General features: G+C 43.1%; 1 protein-coding gene across 2 annotated transcripts in view; it reads left to right on the forward strand.

Annotated features, from left to right (window-relative positions):
* FNDC3B (fibronectin type III domain containing 3B) overlaps positions 1 to 23,696 on the forward strand; it is a 282,861-nt gene that overhangs the window by 249,775 nt on the left and 9,390 nt on the right. For both annotated transcript variants that reach the window (XM_083503926.1, XM_083503927.1), the window contains exons 23-25: positions 5,675 to 5,887; positions 16,685 to 16,851; positions 19,344 to 19,471. In XM_083503926.1, the coding sequence (XP_083360052.1) occupies positions 5,675 to 5,887; positions 16,685 to 16,851; positions 19,344 to 19,471 (508 nt within the window). The remainder of the gene's footprint in view (positions 1 to 5,674; positions 5,888 to 16,684; positions 16,852 to 19,343; positions 19,472 to 23,696) is intronic.

Consider the following 23,696-nt stretch of genomic DNA (forward strand, 5'->3'; position numbering starts at 1 on the left):
AGTGTGCTCATTTTTCAGATTTTGGGCAGTGATTATTAAGTGTGCATATTAGCTCTGTTAATGTATCTTTGTGGATAAATAAGTGGCTTAGCTGATAATTATTATGATGATTCTTCTTTTTTTTCCCCCCTGTGGACTTCTGAGAAATTATTTTAATTTAGGAATGAATGTCGGTAAAAGGTCGGACGGCGAATGTTAATTCTAAGATTGCTCAAAGCCACCCCATCCTCGGGCCTCTTTCTAATGGCTCTTCAATCCAAATTATCTCTAATAATGGCAAGGGACAGGGAAATGCACACTGAATTTTATTATTAGTTATTGCCTGTTAGGTGCTTCCAGGGTGCTTCATGACCATTAGTGGACCATTAGTATCAGCCCCATAAAACTGGGAACGGAGGCTTAGGGGAATTATTTACCCAATGTCATTCATAAGAACATAAGAAGACCGGGCCAATGACCCATCTAGTCCAGTATGGTGTTCTCACAGTAGCCAACCAGATTCCCACGGGAAGCCTGCAAACAGGACCAGACTTGGGGCCTTGCCCATCTGTGGCTACTGCTACACAACACCCACTCAAGAGAATGGCAGCTGTATGCCGAAAAGAAGGGTTGTGTTAAGCATTTATCACAGAGATTACAAGGTGCAAAGAAATCTGTCCATCTGGGGGGGAGATGCTAGACTAAATGAGCCTTTGTCCAGCAAGCCTCTTAATATTCTTATGAAAAAAATCGCTCCTGAAGATGGGTCAGCGGTAACTCTCAAGGTGCCAGTGAAATTAACTCTTTATTCAAAGAAATAAAACAGCTCAGGCCTAGTGAGCACAACAACTCTTGCCCCTGTGAGGTGATCGTGGGGACTGAAGATCTCCGAGTCTCCTCCTTCCCTGAGTCCTTCTCAAGCAGCCTGAGACTTTGTCCCTTGTCCGTCCCTGCTCCGCCCTCTTCTGGCCTCTTTTGGTTCTGGGAGACCATCAGGGAACAGACCCCCTGGAGAGCCAGTGTGGTGTAGTGGTTAAGAGCAGTGGACTCGTAATCTGGTGAACCGGGTTCGATTCCCTGCTCCTCCACATGCAGCTGCTGGGTGACCTTGGGCCAGTCACACTTCTCTGAAGTCTCTCAGCCCCACTCACCTCACAGAGTGTTTGTTGTGGGGGAGGAAGGGAAAGGAGAATGTTAGCCACTTTGAGACTCCTTCGGGTAGTGATAAAGCGGGATATCAAATCCAAACGCTTCTTCTTCTTCTTCTTCTTCTTCAGCCTGCCTCTGCTCTGCCTCTTGGGCCCCCTCCTCTCCAGCCTCCACATCTGCCTCTGATTCTGGACTTCTCTCTGCCACAGCTTCTTCCTGCTCACCAAACCCTGTTGCCTCTTCAGCTTTTAACACCACCTTCTCCCAGTCTGCTCCCTCTTCTCCCTCTGACCACTCATCATCGTCCCACCACCAGTCCCCTGGCTCGGAGCCTTTCTTCCCAAACTCATGCCTCCCTTCACTCCTCTGCGTCCAGCCAGTCCATGAAACTTACTATGCTGGGCTGGCCATGTCTTGCTCCAGAATTTGGGCGATTAATGGCGCAAGCAGTACATACACAGCCCTCTTCCATGATGCTCATCTTTAAAACTTTCTGACTTACATTCTGTAGGCGAATTGCTATGAAGAGGTCATCCTGCAATTTCTTTTTCAAAAAAATTGTTTTCTTTGAAATGTTTTCCTCCCCTTAAATCCTCTAGATTTCATACAGCAACATACACTTCTTAAATAAAACCCACTGCTATTTTTAAGGAATCCGCTTGTCTCTTTCGTATCAAATGAACAACAAACCTAAAAGCATTAACTAGGCATTCTGATTGAAAAGACTGCTGCACTTGATCTGTCTGGTGAGAAACGTAAGAGATTATTGTCCAGACAGAAGCAATGACCCAGGACAGGACATTTGTATCTTTTTAATGTTCTCCATCAGCTTTACGTTTGCAAGTCCAGTAGAGAGCTGCCGGTGTCCTTCAAGGAATGATGACTCAACACCAAACCTTGGGTGCTCCATTGCAAATCATAGAGGATGTCATTTTAAATCGCGAATGTAACATTTAGCAAAGGCTGCTGCAAAATTGTTCTTTGTAGCCGCAGCAGCAACTTCCGCTCCTTCTCCATCATTCTTATTATCACCTACGTAATTTTTATACTGCTTCATATTTCAAAGCGACATTATGCTTTTTTCTTGCGTCTTTGCAACTGCTGCTTCCCGCATTGTTTTTGCTGCATTTGAGGCACCAATGTGACCTCTTTGGGGTGCAAGCCCAGGCAGAATGTATGGAGGGCCCAGGCTGCCCAGGCGACAAGACCCCCCTCTTGGCATCATTGAAGTGAGCCAGAGGAAATCAGAGCAATACATTTGGCACCAGGTTAATTCAAGATTAGTTATACTCATAGTAGACTCATTGAAAGTCCATCCATCGATCTCAGTGAGTCTCCTCTGAATATAATTGGATATCGCCCATAATTTGCTCTGCACTTACCATTTTACAATAATTTACTCAGTGTGCTTTTAATTCATTTGTTTATTTGATAATTTCTGTCCCATCCTTCAGGACACATCACAAAACCACCACAAAGACAGTAGGATTTACATATATATATATATATAAACTTAATGCAAAAAGCTAAAACAGCACTGATAATGCAAATCATGGTTTAAACTGCTCTTTTAAAGGCTCGTGAAGTAAAGCAGTTTTTGTCTGGTTCGGAAAAAATAAGTCGGTGGCTATATTTGCATGTCGTGATAAACCATGGTTTATCATGACAAGAACAAATTCAGGCATACTTTGGGCTTTTGTCTCTTCCTTTTTTTCATATAAATTGTTATTAATTTTCCAGCACAATTGTACAATTTTATCCAAATTTTAACAAATTACTCTTTTGGACTTCCTTCAGTTTCTCTGGTAATCATCCGTAATTACTCTTCAATACGCATTCCCTTTATTGTATTGCCATTTAACTTCCCTCCCTTTTCTATTTCTTTTTAACAATACATCTTAAACTTTTACAGTGCTTCTTGAAACCCCACTAGCGTTGTTTGCACATCACATACATTTTTCAGATAATCTACAAACTTTCCCCAATCTTCGATCAACTTTTGGTTTCGAACATATCTTATTTTCCCAGTCAATTTGTCCAGTTCCGCATAGTCCGTCAATTTCATTCTCCATTCTTGAATCGTCGGTATTTCCTCTTGTTTCCATTTCTGGGCCAATAAAGTTCTTGCTGCCGTAACTGCATACTGAAATAATTTACAGTCTTTTCTTCTTATTTCTTTTCCTGTGATCCCTAAAAGAAAGACTTCTGGTTTCTTAACAAAAGTATATTTTAACATCTTTTTCAATTCATTGTATATCGCTTCCCAGAAACTCTTCACTTTCTTACATTCCCACCACATATGGTAAAACGTTCCCTCTTTCTCTTTACATTTCCAACACTTATTACATGTTTTATACATTTTTGCAAGTTTTACCGGTGTAATGTACCATCTATAAAACATTTTCATCACATTTTCCTTCAACCCCTTTCATGCAGTAAATTTTAAATTTTTGTTCCATAATTTTTCCCAATCTTCAAATTGAATATTATATCCAAAATCTTTGGCCCATTGTATCATTACCGATTTGATTTCTTCATCTTTCGTACACCATTCCAACAATATCTTATACATTTTTGACAAAATTTTATATTCATTATTTATTATATCTGTTTGGAACTTAGAGTCTTTTTCTGCATAACCACTTTCCTTTATATGTTTTTTAAACATTTCATTTACCTGGAAATAATGCAACCAATCATATACGTGATCTTTAACTTGTTCATATGGTTTTAATTTTCATTTTCCTCCTTCTTTAGTTACCAATTCTCCGTACGTAGCCCATTTACCTCTCATATTGATTTTCTTTACGCACATAACCTCCAACGGAGACAGCCAATGTGGAACCCTTGGTTCCAAAAGACTTTTATACCTGTCCTATACTTCTATTAACGAGTTCCTGAAAATGTGGTTCCCAAATCCTTTATGAACTTTCTTCTTATCACACCATAGGTAAGCATGCCAACCAAATCTGTTATCAAAACCTTCAAGGTCTAATAGTTCCATATTTTCTAATTTAATCCATTCCTTTAACCAGCAAAGACATGCTGCTTCATAATATAATTTCATATCTGGCAGGGCGAAGCCTCCTCTTTCTTTCACATCTGTTAATAATTTATATTTTATTCTTGGCTTCTTGCCCTGCCAGGTATACCTTGAAATCACTCTTTGCCAGTCCTTAAAAATCCCTACCCCCTTGATAATGGGAATAGTCTGAAATAAAAATAGCATCTTGGGAAGCACGCTCATCTTTATCGTAAAAATTCTGCCCCAAAAGGACAGTTTCATTCTACCCCACACCTCCAGGGGCTCTTGTCTCTTCCAGTGTGACTGTAAGGATGAGTTTGAGGCTTGTACTTCCTTTTTCTAATTAACCAACAACAACAATTCATGTCATGTTAAACCTCACAAACGGTGCTAAATCTTAAATAGGGCATGTCTGAAAGAAGCAAACTCAGTCCATAGTTTTTGAGTTAGCCCCACACAAGTAATGGCCTGTTTAAAATTATTTGGAAAGCAGTATGACCTTGTCATTGCAAAAAGACATGCAGCTTTTCTGTATGAGTAGGTGCTTCTTGTGTTATTTAAAGAAGGAAATTGTCCAACTGGGCAAGTTAATCAGTTACACCACAAACTTTGGTTTTTATATTTCCCAATTTGCAAAGCATTGGGCCAGGTCAGTCAGCCAGAAAATTGATGGTACTTGTTCTGGCTGAGCAGTTTGGCAATTGGGTTCTCGTAAATAACGTTAACCGCTGGTTAATGGGTCTGATGAAGATGAAATATTTGATTTTGTGCCCCAAAGTGGTTAGACCTTTCCGGCATCATGGCATTAATTGTTTGCGCAGAGACAGCCAAAACGTTGTCCTACCTGAGGCAAAATCATCCAAATTGCTTGACCCATGATAAACATGCAAATCAAATAATTAACAGTTCACTCCCCTGTAATGGTACCTCAAAATTTTCTATCTGAGATTGCGTAATTCAGAGATTGCCATCTATGCTGGTGACACTCGTTTAATTTTGGGAGGAGCATCTTTGATTTTATATATATATATAAATTTCTTTTTATATATGGTACCCACAGCAGCGCCTCAAAATTTGAAATGTCCCTGTTATTTGGAAGAGGTTGATAAGCCCTGATGCAGACCATGGAAGTTTCTGTTGCTCCAACCCCATCTGCACCATGGCCAACTGGCTAGTTTTATTCACCAGTAAATCTGCTCCTGCTCTCATATATTTTCAAAGAACGGTTTCTGTCTTCCTGACTTAATGCAAAAATACATCATTAGTTAGTTAATCAACTTGGCAAGAGCTCCTTGACTTTAATATAGCCCCATGGGGGGAGAGACACACTCCATGTTAACCCTTTTGACCAATACACATTTAGACATTCTCATTTCAGTGTCAATAAAGCCATTATACTTCACCTCCTCTGCATCAAGCGAGGGGCAGAAAGAAAACCAATAGGCTCAAAACCAGCTTTTAACGTGATCCGTTTTTCTCTCCCCATCCCGTACCCCTTGCTTTGCTGCTTTCCTACCATAGGATCCGGGTTCAGGCTGTAAATGGCATCGGAGCGGGACCTTTTAGCCACTCGATTAAAGCCAAGACCAGGCCTCTGCCCCCTTTACCTCCTCGGCTAGAGTGCACTGCAGCCGGTCCTCAGAGCCTGAAGTTGAAGTGGGGGGAGAGCAGCTCCAAGCAGCACACTGCCGATGACATGCTGTACATCTTGCAGATTGAGGACAAGAACAAGAGGTAAGAAGAGGAAAGAGGGTGAGGCTCCTTCTGATCTGCAGCTTTCTGTAGGCACGGAAATCAGGAAAGAGGTGCTTCGCTCATTCTGCTTAGAGGTGCTGGTGTTGCAAGGCCAAAAGAGGGTCCTAGTCTAGGTTAAAATGCAGCTACAGTGGTACCTCAGGTTACATACGCTTCAGGTTACAGACGCTTCAGGTTACAGATTCCGCTAACCCAGAAATAGTACCTCGGGTTAAGAACTTTGCTTCAGGATGAGAACAGAAATTGTGCTTCCAGGAGGTCCCATTAGCTAAAGTGCTTCAGGTTAAGAACAGTTTCAGGTTCAGAACGGACCTCCAGAACGAATTAAGTTCTTAACCCGAGGTACCACTGTATAAGCTAAACAAGCTATAGCTTAGGGCCCCACTCTCTTCGGGGCCCCTAAAAAACTTAAAGGGGGGAAAACTGGGTGTACATTTCCAAAATAAAAGATAAAATAAATATTACTTTGATAAAATACATATTTTGTTACGTGCAAATGGCTTTAGATACCTATTAGGTCCATAAATTACCATATATTCAGCACAAAAACAGTGACGATTTGTTGTTGACAAAGGACAGCTGGACATATAAAGGGCCCCATTACCTTCAGTAGCTTAGGGCCTCATCAAACCCAAATCTGGCCCTGAGTGACAGGGTGGGAAGGTGGGAACAGGTTAAAAACTATTAGTCCCCTTGCTGAAAACAGTTGCTGGGATTCACCACTGGCAAATGGAATATAGGTGCTTCCCCAAAGGACATGTTGCATTCAGATTGATGCGTTCTAGTTGCTGCTAGATATGCTGCTGCTCTCCATGCTTGCAGCAGTAATCTTCTTATAGCAGAATCGAGATTTATTTGCATGTTGTCTAATCAAGCGATTTCCAAGAATATGCTCCTAGATTTTCAGAGGGGATCAGCTTGCCACCTGGTTCCCTTGAGTCCCATATTTTAGCCCATTAGCCGTTCTAAGGAGACTGGCAGGAACGGTTCTGTTTCATGCTTATTGTCGTGGGTATCGTGAACTGCAATTATTTCCCTCTAAAGCTGCATAGTGGTAAAAGTGCCTTGAGCTCCATATAAGCCCCCCGCATTTCTAGCAATCATGTCACCCTTACGAATATAAGACACCAGTTGGATTGTGCTCGTTGAAAGATGACTTGATTTGTCCTTTCTTGATCGGTTTAAGAAGCAGAAAATGAATAATTCATAGCATAGTTTTGAATTGCCATATGAGCAACGCTCGGGGCAAACAAATCTTGTTACCCATTGGCCTAAGTGCTTCCCTTAGCCAAGCGTTAACTAGGTCGCAGCAGCCCCAAAAGGATGTGCTTATTATCTTACAGCAGACAGAGTATCTCGCTTCAGTGGGCTCCCTGATCTGGACCAGAACTATACAGCCAGACGTGAAAAACATCAAATAGCTGGGTTTGAATAGGATTGGGGGGGGAGGGAGGAGAGTGAACAAATTGTAGTAATTTGTTCTAATGGGTTTAATTCGACCTTATTAGAACCAGCTTCATCAAGCCACATGTTGCATTCATCAGGAAAGGTCAGAAATGTTGTTTGAGCTCTTCCCATGCCACGTAAATGACATATGAGCAACTGCTCTGGAGTTGTTTTGTAATATAATGCCCATTGCTCACCTCTTCCCACCTCTGGTGCTGGTGTTTGTCTCAAATGACTTTTTTTTCCTGATTCGCTTTGGGAAGCGGGCAATATTCAGACTTAGTCGGTAATCTCAGTTTTTGATTCAGATTCATTTCACAAAATGTAGCTGTCATGACCAGACATGTTTGCCCTGGCTTTTTTCTTTTTCTGTTAAAATTGCTTCACTTTGTTCATTTGCCTGCTGTGGAAAGAACTAAGAGATTCCTAATTCAGAGTCAGTTATGTTGAAACCGTAGTCGATGTTATTATGTCACAAGTTTATTTAGGATGTCATTTCCAGCTGACAAATCATAAGTATAGCATCAGTGTTACAATATACGTACAGTCATACCTTGGATTACAGATGCTTCAGGTTGCGTTTTTTCGGGTTGCGGAACAGCGAAACGCGGAAGTACCGCAACAGGTTACTTGCAGGTTTTGGCAGCGCTAAATCGTGCTTTGCACATGCACAGAAGCGCCAAATTGCAGCGTGCGCAGGCGCGCCACTGCGAGTTGCGAACATGCATCCCACACGGATCACGTTTGCAACCCGAGCACTGTAAAGAGTGGGGGGGAGATAGATAGATAGATAGATAGATAGATAGATAGATAGATAGATAGATAGATAACATTTTTATTTGCCTGGGACTTTAATGTTTTTGGGTTTTTTTATGGTGTTTCAGAATGTGTCTGTTTCATTTTAGTTTTATGCTGCTCTTTTGATATTTTTAAAAGATTTTTGTTGTATGAACTATAATTTATACTTGGTTTCTAAATTTGCTGGCATTTTCTTAATTGAAAGTCGTAAGAAATAACTTCAGTGACCTTTTTTTAAAAAAAATGGAGAAAGCTAACCACAGTAAAGGTAAAACAAGCATTTAGGAATAAAATCCTGATAGGATTTCCATGCATTTCTGAGGTTATCGTTCCCCCCCCCCCCTCAATAAATAAGATGGGATTATTCCATTTGTTTTTATTTACTGCGTTTCATATATTCCACTTTTCTGGTAGTGTGTATTTGGTTATATGGAGAAGAGTGAAGGAGCCTTCATCCTAACGGCAGCAAATCAGGCAGCTGCATTAACCTCACTGCATTCACACTGCCGTTTGAATCACTTAAAATAATAGAATCTTAGAATTGTACTGGTACCCCAAGGATTATCTACTCCAGCCCCCCCCCCCCCAAATGCAGGAATACAAATTTGTTGGTATGAAGACCAGTCCATGGTTTGGTTGCATCAATGCCAGCCATTGGCACTGCACCTGAACTAGTCTAGTATGTTAGCCTTGACATGATGCTCTGGGTATAAGCAGTTTGTACATAAAGCTGTAAAGAGACCCCACAAAGCACACAGTCTGCTTTGCACAATGATGAATGCAGTTAATACGCAGCTGCCGCAGGTTTTCAAGGAGTCTAATTAGGAACCCGTTTACACTCTTTTAATTGAATCAAGATCATTAACACCCACTTTAACAGCAGTGCCTGGTTTCAGACCAGCACCGAGAGCGCAGCAAGTAGATTCTCTGAAAAATACAAAAATAGGTGCATTATCATACTCATTCATAATAATCAGCATGCACATATTTTAGGCTTTGGCTAGCAAGAAAGGAAAGGAAATTGGCAATTAAGACAGAGCCATATGGTTGCTATAGTATTCTGAAATAGCCAAATTCATCAGGAAACAAAAGGACAAAAAAAGTGAGTTGATTACACCCTATTTGTCCGAAAGTATTAATTCTATGATATACCTGTGGTACCTATCCCATGGGTATGTTGTAAATACACACACTCCTTTTCTGTTCTCATCTTGCCCTTAATGGTGTCTGTTAATTGAGATTCTTTGTGTCCTCTGATTAATACATGAGAAATGTGTATCTGCAAGGTGGATTTGTGAAAGACTGTTCTGCCATGGTTTGAGCTGAGATTCTCAACTCTAACAAAAGCCTATAGAAAATGATCAGACTAAACAAATTAAAATACACTTAATGTATCCTAGGGGCTGTATAGTAGTACCTCGGGTTACAGACCCTTCAGGTTACAGACTCCGCTAACAGTACCTCAGGTTAAGTACCTCCGCTAACAGTACCTCCGCTAATAGTACCTCAGGTTAAGAACTTTGCTTCAGGATAAGAACAGAAATCGTGCTGCTGCAGTGGGAGGCCCCATTAGCTAAAGTGGTACCTCGGGTTAAGAACAGTTTCAGGTTAAGAACAGACCCCCGGAACAAATTAAGTTCTTAACCCGAGGTACCACTGTACTTGGTTAAGGATGCAGGGAAATGTAGTTCTGTGAGGGGCAAACTACAGTTCCCAGGGTTCTTGGGAGGGGGAGTTGCTTTAAATGTATGGTATGCGCATAGCCTAAATCAGGGACCAGCAAACTTTTTCAGCAGGCGGCCAGTCCACTGTCCCTCAGACCTTGGGGGTGGGGGCGGACTATGTTTTTTGGAGGTAGATGCAAGAGCACCATAAGCCCCGGTGGCTGCTTACCTGTGTCTTGTGAGCAGCAGGGGCTGGTGGTTGTGGCGGAAGGACGATGAGCGGCACACAAAAGGGCTCCGGAGAGGGGCTGCTTAAAATGGCGGCCGCTCGATCACTGCTGCTGCTGGCACCAACGAAGCCCAGCCTCCTTCCTCCTCTAGGCAGGGCAGAGAGAAGCCAGGAGGAGGGAGGGAGGAGGCACTGCCGTCGCCGCTGTGTGAGGGAGAGAGAAAGAACATGCACGCTGGTGATCCATGCAGCGATTCCCGGACCGTCCGCGGGCCGGATCCCGAAGGCAATTGGGCCTGATCCGGCCCGTGGGCCTTAGTTTGCCTACCCATGGCCTAAATGCTGACCTGAGTTACTGTGCTGCTGCTGCAAGCAAAGCTCAGAGCTCCTCTACGTGCCCCCAAAGAGACACTTAATTCTCACAACATAACTTGTGGCAATGAATTCCGCAGGTAATCTAAAACCGCCATTTGCTTGCTGTTGCAATAACGTCCTGTAGGTTTAACTAAGGCAGATGGCGTTTTACAACCCAGAATTCTGTATGCAGACAACTGTTTTTTCAGTTCTATATAGCAACCGGATTTTAACATCATGTGGTTGTAGCTGGAGTTATTTCTACTCAAGAGTTAGACGCACTCCAGTGTCCTTGGCTAAGTTGGGTCTATTAATTTCAATGGATCTGCTCCAACATGGATGGATATAACTTGCAGCAACCTAGCCAGTTATACACACAGATTGCGTACTGGTGGATTTTTTTTTTTTAAAATACTTTGTTCTGTAATTTTAAGTAAGCCCCTGGGAGTGTTTTTAAAGTGGGGAAATAATAATTCTGTTGCTTCTGTAAATCTCAGGAAACAAATACTGCAACCCAGATGAGCATAGCTAGAGATAGATATACAGTGGTACCTCATTACAGACGCTTCAGGTTACAGACTCTGCTAACCCAGAAATAGTACCTCAGGTTAAGAACTTTGCTTCAGGATGAGAACAAAAATTGCGTGACAGCAGGAGGCCCCATTAGCTAAAGTGGTACCTCGGGTTAAGAACAGTTTCAGGTTAAGAACGGACCTCCAGAACGAATTAAGTTCTTAACCCGAGGTACCACTGTACGCCTCCTGCTTGTCAAATATTGACACCGTATAAATGGTTTGGTTTTCTTAAACTGTGAGAGACTCTGGAAAGCAACTTCCTTGCCGGTGTACCATCTTCGTTAAAAGGTCTCTGGGCTTGCCTATTTTACATCATCTAGTGATTTTGCCCCTTTTTCCTGCTTCAAGCACTTCTCAAAACTTTGTGCTCTTCAGTTCATAGGCAAATTATCTGCTGCGGTTTTGAAGCATGGATTAGAAGGGGTGGGGGAAAATCCCATAATTAGCTGCAGGTTTGACATTAAATTCGTTTAAGAGCGGGAGATGTGAAGCATTTATTGTCTTAAAACTGGCACTTCCCTGCGATGTGAATTACATCTCATTTAACTATTAGCGGTTGCTGCTTAGTGAGGTGTGTAAACCTCTCTTTCAAATGCCCTGGTTGCTTCTGCTCCAGAGAAAACAGCCTCAGGTCAGCAGGTTAGCTCATTAGCATATTAATTCTCTCCTTCACATTTCCCTTTCTCTGTCGCTTTTCACCTGGAGTACAAAAAGAGAGAGGTTGAATTTGCACCTAGGTAGTGGATCCATCTCTCATCACATTTTTTTATATCTTTGCCACTGGATTTCACCTGGTGTTTAAAGCTTGCAGATTTAGGGTGCTTTCCTTTTAGAATGAAGTTGTTGGGAAGAGGAAAATCTCTCTCCGAAATAAAGAAAAATAAAAAGGGAGGGGGGAATCCTGAATAGATGTTCAAAAGCCAAGGGTACAGCACGGGAGTTTGTGATTTTATTCATAATTCCCAAGTTTGACTGGAGTGTCTTAAAACGTCAACAGGAAATTCAATACAGTGGCATGCAAACAGTTTCCTGGAAGATCCTTACGGAGAATAAATTTATATTGACAACCGCATTGCAGGCTTGCCATCTCCTGAGCATTCTTTCTAGGAACACCGTGTTCTGTATGTGTGTACATTAATGTTCAATTTGATATTAGAATGCCAGCAAATAGGGCTGGTTCTCGTTGCTAATGCAGAAAAGATACGAGGGCAATTTTCTGAGGACCGTCCCCTCCGTCAGTTCATTGCTCCCTGAGCTTTACTAATTTAGACTTTTCAAAACCTAGGTAAAGGTAAAGGGACCCCTGACCATTAGGTCCAGTCGTGACCGACTCTGGGGTTGCGGCGCTCATCTCGCTTTATTGGTTGAGGGAGCCAGTGTACAGCTTCCAGGTCATGTGGCCAGCATGACTAAGCCGCTTCTGGCGAACCAGAGCAGCGCACGGAAACACCGTTTACCTTCCCGCCGGAGCGGTACCTATTTATCTACTTGCACTTTGACGTGCTTTTGAACTGCTAGGTGGGCAGGAGCAGGGACCGAGCAACGGGAGCTCACCCCGTCGCAGGGTTTCGAACCGCCAACCTTCTGATCGGCAAGTCAAGTCCTAGGCTCTGTGGTTTAACCCACAGCCAAACCTAAGCTCCCATTAAAATGTAGCATCAGTTGGTGACAAACCCGCTGCAAAGTCAAGTTTGGGTACCTTTAGCTCCCCCCCCCATGGCCTTTTCTTGCTTTAGCAAAGTACCTGAAAGTTTTGCTGCTGTTGGTTTGCATCCTGGCTTCATTTAGAAGCAGATGATGGTGACCAGTGCAATTGGCGTCAGGGACTTGGAACCTGAAGCCTTGCGGCACGAAGTCTCTCAGGTGCTAGCACAGTTCGGTTTGCATTTTGATGGATTTTCTTTTAATCGTTTAGCCGCCTTGAGCAATATGCTGGGTAGAAGGCAGGATAGAAACCAGTAGCGGAGAGCCCCTCACCTGTAAGCCGTGGCCACCTGGCGTCATATATAACGGGACAGGTGAAGTCACAGCCAGTTGCAACCCCTGTGATACTGTTGGTCTGGTTTGATTTTAAGCTGCCCAGGCAAAGGGGAGCAGGGTTTGGAGAATTCTGCAAAACTCTGAGCCTTTGCCTATGTGGTTTGAAATCAAGCCACACAGGCAAAAGAAGATGCTTCTTCAGCTATCCTGGTGGCATAAGAGATCTGACAGGTATGCACCACGTGCAATATAAAGCTATTGATCATTTAAACCAAAAAAGCAACGTAAAATGGTGTAAAAGCAAATAAAACAGATTCAGGGGGTTCATCCACATAAAACAGGGCCCAATCTTGTGGGTCAGGGAAAGGCCTGGGCAGAAAGGTAAGTCTTCACAAGGCGTCTGAAGCTGCTACTGGTTTCAGCTTCACCTGTGGCTGAGGGAAGGGCATGGAAGAGGTGCATCAGTGGCATCATGCACATGTGACCCCCCCCCCAACGTTGGGAGGAACTCAGCACACCTGATTAGGTCCCCCCCCTCTCTCATATCTAATTTTCCTTGCCTAGGGAGCAGCCAGCCTTTCTACTTTGAGATGTGACAAGGAGAAATGGCCAGGGAATGCAAATTGCATGCTTCAGACCTTAACTGAATTGTACAGCTATACCTAAGAGATTGGCTACCTTTTGAAGCTTCAGTGTTCATAACAAAGATGGAACTTTTTGTTGTTACTGTTTATAATCACAGCATGAGTTTTCCAGGCATAATCAAGATTACTCGTCGGGGCTGTTCTTCCTCTATTTAAAACTCGTCGCTGAGGGAAGCCATTTCCTTTCAGACTGTTTGGACTGCTGCTCTCTTGCATATTAGAGATCCAGTGTGGTATAGTGGTTAGTTGTGTTGGTCTAGAATCTGGGAGACCCGAGTTTGAATCCCTTTGGGCCAGCCACTGCATCCCAAGCTAATCTATCTCACAGATTTGTTGTAGGGATTAAATGAGACGGGGAAGATAATTGTATACAGTTCCTCAAGCCCCTTGGAGTAAGGTGGAATATAAATGTGGGTTAGAAAATTTAAAAACTGGAGCTGATTAGCTGTTCTCGACTAGTGCCATATGACTGACATTGCATCCAGGTTTTAAAACTTGGCTTCCAAAACATTCAATCAGGCCTGTGATAATTATGCATGGAGATGATAAGAATGGATGGTGCTGGAATAGACTGAGGTTTGTCTGGTCCAGTGTCATGTTTCCAACCATGACCAGCCAGATGTCTCTGGAACCAGGGCACAGTATTGAAGGTCAAGAGTTACAATACGTATCTGTCACCATAAATGAGTCTGCATGAAACAGATAAATGAATGAAAGCAATATTGGAAACTATATTGATAGCCTGACATTGAAAAACGTATGTGCCGGGTCCAAAGGCAGCCTTCTGCATTCGGGATGGACTGATGGAGAATACCTCTTTCACTATAGGACGTTGTGACCCTTCACACTAGAGCACTGCGTGAGAAAAGTGAAAAAGCTAAATCCAGAGATAATGACAAAAACTCGTAGAACGGAAACAGATGCTACGCCTTGCCGTCCTATTATGGCACTAAATGAACTCTTGCACAAGCTCTTCTGGAAGTGCTTATGGAATATCATTAGTGTCTTTCCACTCCTCTGTCCTCTGGATCCAACCCAAAATAAAGACGTAGTGCAAACCGGGCCCATTGTTGTTAGGTAGTTCTCCTTGACTTTCTTGTGTACATGACCTGCAGAGAAGATTAGCAAGGCACCTGTGCAAGGACAGCCTGAAAATTCAATAAGCTTTCCATTTTCCGTAAACTGCTTGGGTTTTCTTTTGTGCCAGAAGTGTTAAGCAGTATATACATTTTCTAAATAATATAAAATAAATATTTTATCTGCCTAGTGGTGTGCGCTGCTAATCGATGACACATGGGATGCTCAGGGACATAGGATGACACTAGGCTACTGACTTTGGGCAAGCTAGTTTACACCAAGGGAGTAAAAACTTGGGTTAGGACTGAATACTCCTCTGTTAATTCACCTTGAAATCACAACAGCTTCTTCCACAGCCACTTGTTGATGGAAATGAATTAGTAGTAAGCAGTTGGTGCTTCCTGGGTATTTAAGGTTTTTGGTGTTTTTTTAAAGAAGGTCTATGTTTGTGACATCATGGTCATAGGCAGAACTTGCTGCAAACCATGGTTTTGCCAATCGTGAGCCAAACTCAGAAATCAGTGATCCCTCTGCCTCCCACGTCTCTCCCAGTGTAAGCTCCCCCTTTGTTTGCCTGAGAATGGGTTTCCAAGGTGTTAGCCAAGGTGAAAACTAACCAGAATTCAAAACCAGGGCTTGAAGTGGGTTTGCAAATCCAGTTAAGAAGAAAACTGCTTAGCGTCACCATCATAGCAGATGCTGGCCTTTAACCATGGTTTACTATAACGAGGTAAAAAAAGGGTTGATTTGCAACTGGGGGGCAGGGTGCTCTAAGCCTGACTTGCAAAATTTGCAGGAAGTCAGTTTTACATCTGCAACAGACCCACTGGGTATCTGACTATCTACAACCTCTTTTTTCAATCCCCATTGTAAGTGTGCTTTGCAGTAGTTTCATATTGATTGCGAAACATTTTTGGCCATTGAGCTGTATTATGTTTGAGCCCAACCCTTTTACAACCAATTTAATGCTGTGAATCCAGATATTTTCCGAGAAACATTAGTACTCGGCTACTGCATGAATTTATGCTCCTGCTGTTGATAATCAGGAGTGCAGAACATCAAAGCAGTGTATGTCTGGACATTCAAGGCTAGATCCAAATCCAAAGTTCACAGCTGTGTGTAAAGAGCACATTGAGTTAATGAAACTCTTATCTTAAACAACTCCTAACCCACAATAATACTGCAACCAGACTTAACACGGACACTGGCACCAGAGCCTGCAATAAACCCAGATGCCAACTTTGCTGCCACATACACCCGGACAACACCATTACTGGCCCCAACAAAATCACACATACCATCTCGGGACTATTTAATTGCTCATCGTCTAACATTGTGTATGCCATCAAATGCCAACAGTGTCCTTTAGCTCTCTATATTGGACAAACAGGCCAAACCTTACGCCAAAGAATAAACGGACATAAATCTGACATCAAGAATCACAAAACAGAGAAACCAGTAGGAGAACACTTCAATCTCCCAGGACATTCTATACAAGATCTCAAAGTAGCTGTTTTACTACAAAGGAATTTCAGAAATAGACTGGAAAGAGAAGCTGCTGAATTGCAACTCATTACCAAACTTAAAACCATGGAGAGACCTGGCCTGAACAAAGACATTGGATTCTTATCTCATTATACATGACTAAGCCATTTTTCACCTTCTCACCCCTTGCCTTTTCCTGTAAGACCTATTGCAGTTGTTAAGAGTCGTCAACATGCTCATTTCAGCTATCTGCCAATCACCCATCCCCACCACCCTTCTGAGTAATACCCCTCCCCACCTTCTCACTATATAGAAGGATCTGGCAACTTCTGTTTCAGTGTATCTGAAGAAGTGTGCATGCACACGAAAGCTCATACCAAGAACTAACTTAGTTGGTCTTTAAGGTGCTACTGGAAGGAATTTTTTTATTTTGACTATGGCAGACCAACACGGCTACCTATCTGTAACTCTGAAGCAGTAAATAGTAACTAACTTGGTCTTCTCTCTCCCCTTGTGTTTTTCAGATTTATTCCAATCTATAGGGGACCAAGTCACACCTACAAGGTACAACGGCTGATGGAGTTCACCTGCTTCGCTTTCAGAATACAGGCCGTCAACGAAGCCGGGGAAGGACCTTTCTCAGAAGTATTTACCTTCAGCACAACCAAATCCATTCCCCCCGCCATCAAAGGTAAATAAGACACACCTCCTGGTTTGGGCTGTGCAGCTGTGGAAGTAAACCAACCACCTGAAGCTTTCAGTTATTATTAATACCCTATACAGTACTTGTAGCAAACACTGTGATTTCATTTGTCCTCGATAGTCCACTGTTGAGAGGACATGATTGTTCACCCCATTTGATAAAAGAGGGAAGTAAGACAGAGGTTCTGGAGCTACCCTGATTTGACACCAGCTAGAGCTTCAGCAATATGAGTTGTTTTCTTATCCTCCTTTAGACCTTTAAGTATAACATATCTGCCCAGGTCTCATTAACATCTGCAGTGACCGTGGAAATACCTGTGGAAAACCCACAAGTACAACAGCACTCTCCCCTAGAGTGGTTAACAGCCTTGAGTAGAGTCGTACCTTGGTTGTCAAACTTAATCCGTTCCGGGAGTCTGTTTGACTCCCGAAACGGTTCGAAAACCTAGGCGTGGCTTCCGGTTGGCTGCAGGAGCGTCGGATGTTCTTCTTCCGAAAAACGTTCGCAAACCAGAACACTTACTTCCGGGGGCCAAAACATCAGAGTGCCAAGGCATTTGACAACCAAGGTACGACTGTATTGAGAAACCATGGAGTCAGAGCCTAGCCTTTGCAGCTAGCCTGTTTTGACTTCATTCATCACTGAGGGTTGTGGCTACACCCATTCGTGAGGAAGGCTTCAGGGGTAAACCCCAAGGAAAATCTGTACCCACTGCCTTGTGGGACGTCTTCAGGAGAAGAAACAGCTAAGGAGTAAACCCTACACAAATCGGGATTGGAGTCCCGAGGCCATTGGATGGCAACTTCTGCAGCCAAACGTAGTGCTCCGTTTTCCTTCGGACCCCATCAGAGGGGGAATCTTGTCGTCTGGGCAGCCCAGGCTTGTGCCGCAGAGAGGTCACTTTGGTGCTGCTAACACAGCAAAAACAATGGCAGGAGGCAGCAGTTATTCGTTACTGGTCTCTGCAGCCACAGCAGTCGCAGAGTTTGGCAGTGGTTTGACTTCACCCTTGGAGGTACACTCCATTGTCTCTCAAGGCAGATATAGGCCAACCATGCAGCCCTGAGCAGCTGATAAATTATTAGGATATCTTGGATTTGCCATGATGGCAGTTGAGGCTTCTGCCATTACTACTTTCCATTGACCTTTTTGGTGTGTTTTGTTCAGCAACCACACGCTCCCCTCCCCCTTTTATTCCTTTTAAAATAAACATTTGTTCCTGTCACCATAAACCAGGCTTGTATTCCCCCACCCCCTCGGGGTGGAAAAGTTCGGATAACCAGAACATTGCTGCAGATGGTTATAGACCAGGGGTCAGCAACCTTTTTTAGCCTTGGGCCGGTCCAGCGTCCCTCAGACCGTGTGGTGGGCCGGACTATGTTTTTTTTTGGGGGGGGGGGAATGAACAAATTCCTATGCCCCACAAATAACCCAGAGATGCATTTTAAATAAAAGGACACATTCTATTCATGTAAAAACATGCTGATTCCCGGACCGTCCGCAGGCTGGATTGAGAAGGCGATTGGGCCGGATCCGGCCCACGGGCCCTAGGTTGCCTACCCCTGTTATAGACGATCGTCATGGGGACAGATGCATGGCTGCGCAATTGTCGGCTGCTTGAAAGCTTTATGCTTTATTGAGAAATCAGATTCCTGTAGCTGATGGGGCCCTAAGTGACATGAGATGGCTTTTGCCTTGATGGAAGAGGATTTCTCTCTCCCCCCCCCCCCCAGAGTAACAATCAGCTTGTGCTAAGGGCAGTGCGGGTGGGAGCTGATAACAAATCATGCTTCCCTCTGGGGCCCAGAATGCATGTCGTGAATCTGAATGGCAGTCTGGAATCGGCAAGTTCCAGAAGCTTTGCCGTGTTTGCCTTTGGTACAAAAAGAACAGCAGGGTCCCTGTGCCCATCTGAGAGTGTAACCATTCCATTGGAATCTTGAATGGTGGGGAAAGGCTATCTGAATGTCAGTTGCTGGAAATCACAGGAATGGAGAATGCTCTTAGACTGGGTACAGACATCTGAGAACAGGATGCTGACATGGGCTGCCATACGTCCGGATTTTTCCAATTTCCACTCGGACGCAGCTGACGAATGCAGTATTCTGGATATGTCCGGGAAATTCTGGACGTATGGCAACCCCAGCTTAACCATATCTGGTTTTTTCAACAAGAAAAGCCACATTCTTCCACATGGCTCTCTCTTTCTTTCTATACATCTCCTCCATTCGTTTTCTACTTTCCTAATAAGAAAATATTTTAGATTAGGATTGGGTATGCATGGGTTACCGTAAATTGAAAGAAACATTGCAAATACAGATCCATTGGTTGTCTGTTTCACCATACCATCTATGTTCTATTCTCACTTATTTTAAGTCGGATGGGTGGGATGAATTAATTGTATTTACTATATTCTTGGGGTGGGGCGGGATGTTAGAAACTTGAAAAGGAATAACATTATTATAATCTCTTGTCTTTAGCCCCTAGAGTGAGACAGCTGGAAGGAAACGCCTGTGAAATTGCTTGGGAAGCTGTACCCCCCATGAAGGGAGACCCTATCAGTTACATTCTGCAGGTCCTGGTTGGAAGAGAGTCGGAGTACAAACAGGTAGGGAAAGAGGGCATTTTTACCCAAAAGTCAATATGACAAGACTAGATTTCCTTATGTTTCTTTTGTAGTTCATACATTACTCTAAATTCTTTGGCTTGTGTAGGAGTATTGGGTGATCTTTGAAAAAAGTTAAGTCATGTTCAGAATAGAAAACCAGCTGGCCTCCTGGGCTTTCTGATCAGAAGGTCGGCGGTTCGAATCCCCAAGACGGGGTGAGCTCCCGTTGCTCTGTCTCAGCTTCTACTGACCTAGCAGTTCGAAAGCACGCCAGTGCAAGTAGATAAATAGGTGCCGCTGCAGCGGGAAGGTAAACAGCATTTCCGTGCGCTCTGATTTCTATCACGGTGTTCCGTTACGCCAGAAGTGGTTTAGTCATGCTGGCCACATGACCTGGAAAGCTGTCTGCGGACAAACGCGGGTGCTCTCGGCCTGAAAGCGAGATGAGCGCCACACCCCATTGTCGCCTTTGACTGGACTTAACTGTCCAGGGGTCCTTTACCTTTAACCTTTATTCATTATACCCTGCCCGTGAACGAGGATATTAATCCCCTGTCTTATATTTGTGTAGCTACGTTTTCCGGCCTCATTGTGGAACCTTAAAGTTCTCTCTATTAAACTTCATTTTGTGAGTTTGGGCCCAGTTCTCCAATCTATTAAGGTCATCTTGAATCCCGGTTCTGTCTTCTATGGCATTGATTACCCCTTCCACTTTGGTGTCAACTGAAAATGGAATGAGCATCCCCTCAATTCCTTCATCCAAGTCGTTTACAAAAACGTTGAACAACAACAGACCCAGGACATAACCCACCGACACCCCACTTGTAACTTTTCCCCAGAAAGATTAGGAACTATCTTTGGGTTCCAGCTACAAATCCACCTAACAGTTACCTCATCCAGCCCACATTTTATCAGCTTTCACCCAAAAATATCATGGGGGACTTCACCAAAAGCCTTACAGAAATCAATACACATTACATCCACAGCATTTTCCTGATCCCCCAAGCTTGTAACACTATCAAAAGAACTGAGATTCCACTGGCATTTCAGTGTACTGTATTTGAATATATGCCTACCCTTTTTTCCTCGTATTACATATTTCTCAAAATGAGAGTCGAAGGCGAGCCCTTCCCAATGTTGTTTGTGAGCAGTTAATAGAAAAAGCGGCAAGAAAAGATTGGGTGGGGAGGGGAAGAGTCTGTAAAACATACAAGGGAAAAGTAACAAAAAAGTCAAAGGGCGAACGTGCAAGGAATAATCTGAATGCCTGCACACTCAGGAGAATGCAAACCAGGGCTTTCTTCAGGGGAAACTTATTGGAATTCACTTCCGGCACCTCTCAGGTGGGTGCCATTGCCATTCTAAGAGAAAGAGGGAAGCGTTCATAGTGAATTCCAGCACCTCTTTTTCTAGAAAAATAGCACTGGTCAAAACTATTTGAAAAACAGTTGCAATGACACTCTAGGGTTGGTGGAAAGAAGCACTAGTTACCATAATTGTGTGCCATCCTTAACTGGGTTTTCACCATTCAATTGGTACCACTCAAGTTACTGGTAGAAACATTATTTCCCTAGATATTGTTCTAAGACAGGGGAAAAGTTGTTTTCAGAGCAGTCTAGGCGCTCCTTTACTATTCTAACCCTCCTTTACTAGTCTTAAAATGTTGTTTCTGCTTGCCTTCACCCTTTCATTGCCAGTTTCAGATAACAGGGAGGCTCAACAGATTTGAAGGAGAACGTTTCCACTGATTCTTTCTAAGGTTCATTTTCACTGATGACCGCCTTCAAGCTGCCTCTCCTAATATCCCCCTGGAAATTATACAAATGTCTTACCAGAAGTAGCACAGCATGATCACCAGCTGTGGGCCTAGCCTCCAGCAAGTTCACACCGACAATATGCAAATGGGAGAGTTGCAAATAATATATGCAGGCTAGCTGGGTCCCTCAAGCCTGGATTGCAGACATTATGTGTGCAGTCCTCTGGGCTGATGGCATTGTACATTGCTGTTCTATCAAGCAAATTTCTAAAATATGCATCTTACGTCTTTGCTCTTACAGTAGTACAGTGCTAAGCTCTGATAATCTGTGAATTGCATCGCATACCTGGGAATACAGCCATCCTGCTGTTAGCACCCTTTAAAATATATTATTATTATTATTATTATTATTATTATTATTATTATTATTATACTATATAAGTATATTTTTAAGATAATGTAATTCCTAAGGAGAATACCCATGTTGGACCAATAAAGCTGAGAAATGCTTACAAAAAAAGAAAAGCAATATTGTCAGGGTTAAGTGGATCTCTTGTAGGTAAGCAATGCCCCCCCTCAAAATTTTCAAACATGCTAGAATTACATTTTGCGTCTTGGATTCTCACAACCCTTTAATATAAAGACTTATTTTCATATTTATTTTTAACCCCTTTATCATTAATCTTCCAACATCTCTTCATTATATGACTCAAGACACTTTAGCAACCATCCAACATTGAAAACGTTGTCCCCTTACTCCTGGTCTGAATCGGGGTACTCAAAGGGAATCATAACACACATACCATTTTGTATTCCTGTCTCTTTTTTGCTCTTTCAGGTGTGGCGGCCATTTTGTGTTCATGCCTAAGCCCCATGGCAGCCATATTGTGACCGGCGCCCACAGCATTTTCTCGAAATTTCAAATAGGTGCACTGGCCTAAAGCGGTAGGCAGCCTCTGCTGTTGTGCAAGCCTGTACCGCGTTGGAATGAGCGGCCTGTCAAAAGCAATTCAAAACATGCCATTCAAAGCAATTAGAACATAGTCCTATATACAAGATAAATAAAAGGGGCATTTTCCTGCCATAACTGCTTACAGAGAGATCGCTACCCAGTCATTCATTTCTCTCTCGTGACACGCCCTCCCAAGGCAGTTCACAGAATAGCTAAAATCATAAAATTCATCCAAACGTAACGTGAAAATCACAATATTTGCTAAAATACAAAAGCCTCACATGGTATAACCCCATCAGAAGTTTAAAGCACTACAGATACTAAATTAGTAAGTGAAAACTGAGACATAAAAGAGAACAGCAGTTTAAATGCAAAGCATTGAAGGAGTAGTTTTAAAAATCAGGTTAAAAATAGGTTTTTAGGAGTGTTTGAAAACCAGCCCATACCATTCCTGCCTAGGCAGGGATTCCATAGGCATTTCACAAAATGTAGGAAGGTCAGTAGAAGGAGGGGGTGGGATATAAGGACTCAAGGGGTCCTTAGGGTGTCCTGGACCCAAGTTGTTCAAGGCTTTGTATGTTGCCTCAAGAACCAAGCTCCCCAAAGTGCAATCTTAGAAACTTGTGTTATATTGAAAAATAGCAAAGCCGTTCTGGTGAAAAACAACATAAACATTCTAGATTCAGGTAGGTAGCCGTGTTGGTCTGATGCAGTCGGGAAAAAATTAAAAAATTGTCCAGTAGCACCTTAGAGACCAATTAAGTTTGTTAATACCCAGAACAAACTTAGCTGGTCTCTAAGGTGCTACTGGACATTTTTTTTTCAACACAAACATTGTTTTCCAGAAAGAGTAAGGAAATTCAGCGAGGTGTCCAAGGGCACGAGAACGTGCACACACAAGGAGCATTAAAAATGCACGATCCATGGGTATGGATTCTTCAGGATTTTTCATATTCCACCCTAAGTTGGCAGCTTAAACTGTTGACAAATAAGGGCAGTCCAGTAGCACAAGGAAATATTCATAGTAATGTATGTGCTCTCATGGAAGAGGAAGAGGAAGCCACATGCAAAATAATAATTCCTTTTAGTGCTGGGAAATGTAATATTCCCTCAATCAATAGGTAATGTTGAGAGAAGACATTTGGGCTGCATATCGCCAAATGGATAGAAGCCACACATTTCTCATAAAAGCACTGGAAAGGCTTTCCATTTGCGTTCTCCATTTGCCGCTGCTTTTTTTTTTTTTTTGTGGGAACCTGTTTACAGCCAAGACTCACTCTGGGTAAATTGGTGGAACGTGTCGCTGCTTACAACCCGTAGGTGGGTGACAGGGCCGTGGGCCGGATGATTTCACCTCAATGACTGTGACTTGCATCTTTGCACACTTGCCACCGTGCTCAGAGCAACGGTGCTCGAGTTTGTGTGAATGGAGAGAGGCAAAGAGGCCTTCCTGCAAAATAGACGCAAACAGTGAAAACGCTTGTTCCCAGTTAAAGCGGCCGGAACTTTTGACTGCC

Source organism: Podarcis liolepis, assembly GCF_965112155.1.
Source record: "Podarcis liolepis genome assembly, chromosome: 5".
Lineage (NCBI taxonomy): Eukaryota > Metazoa > Chordata > Lepidosauria > Squamata > Lacertidae > Podarcis > Podarcis liolepis.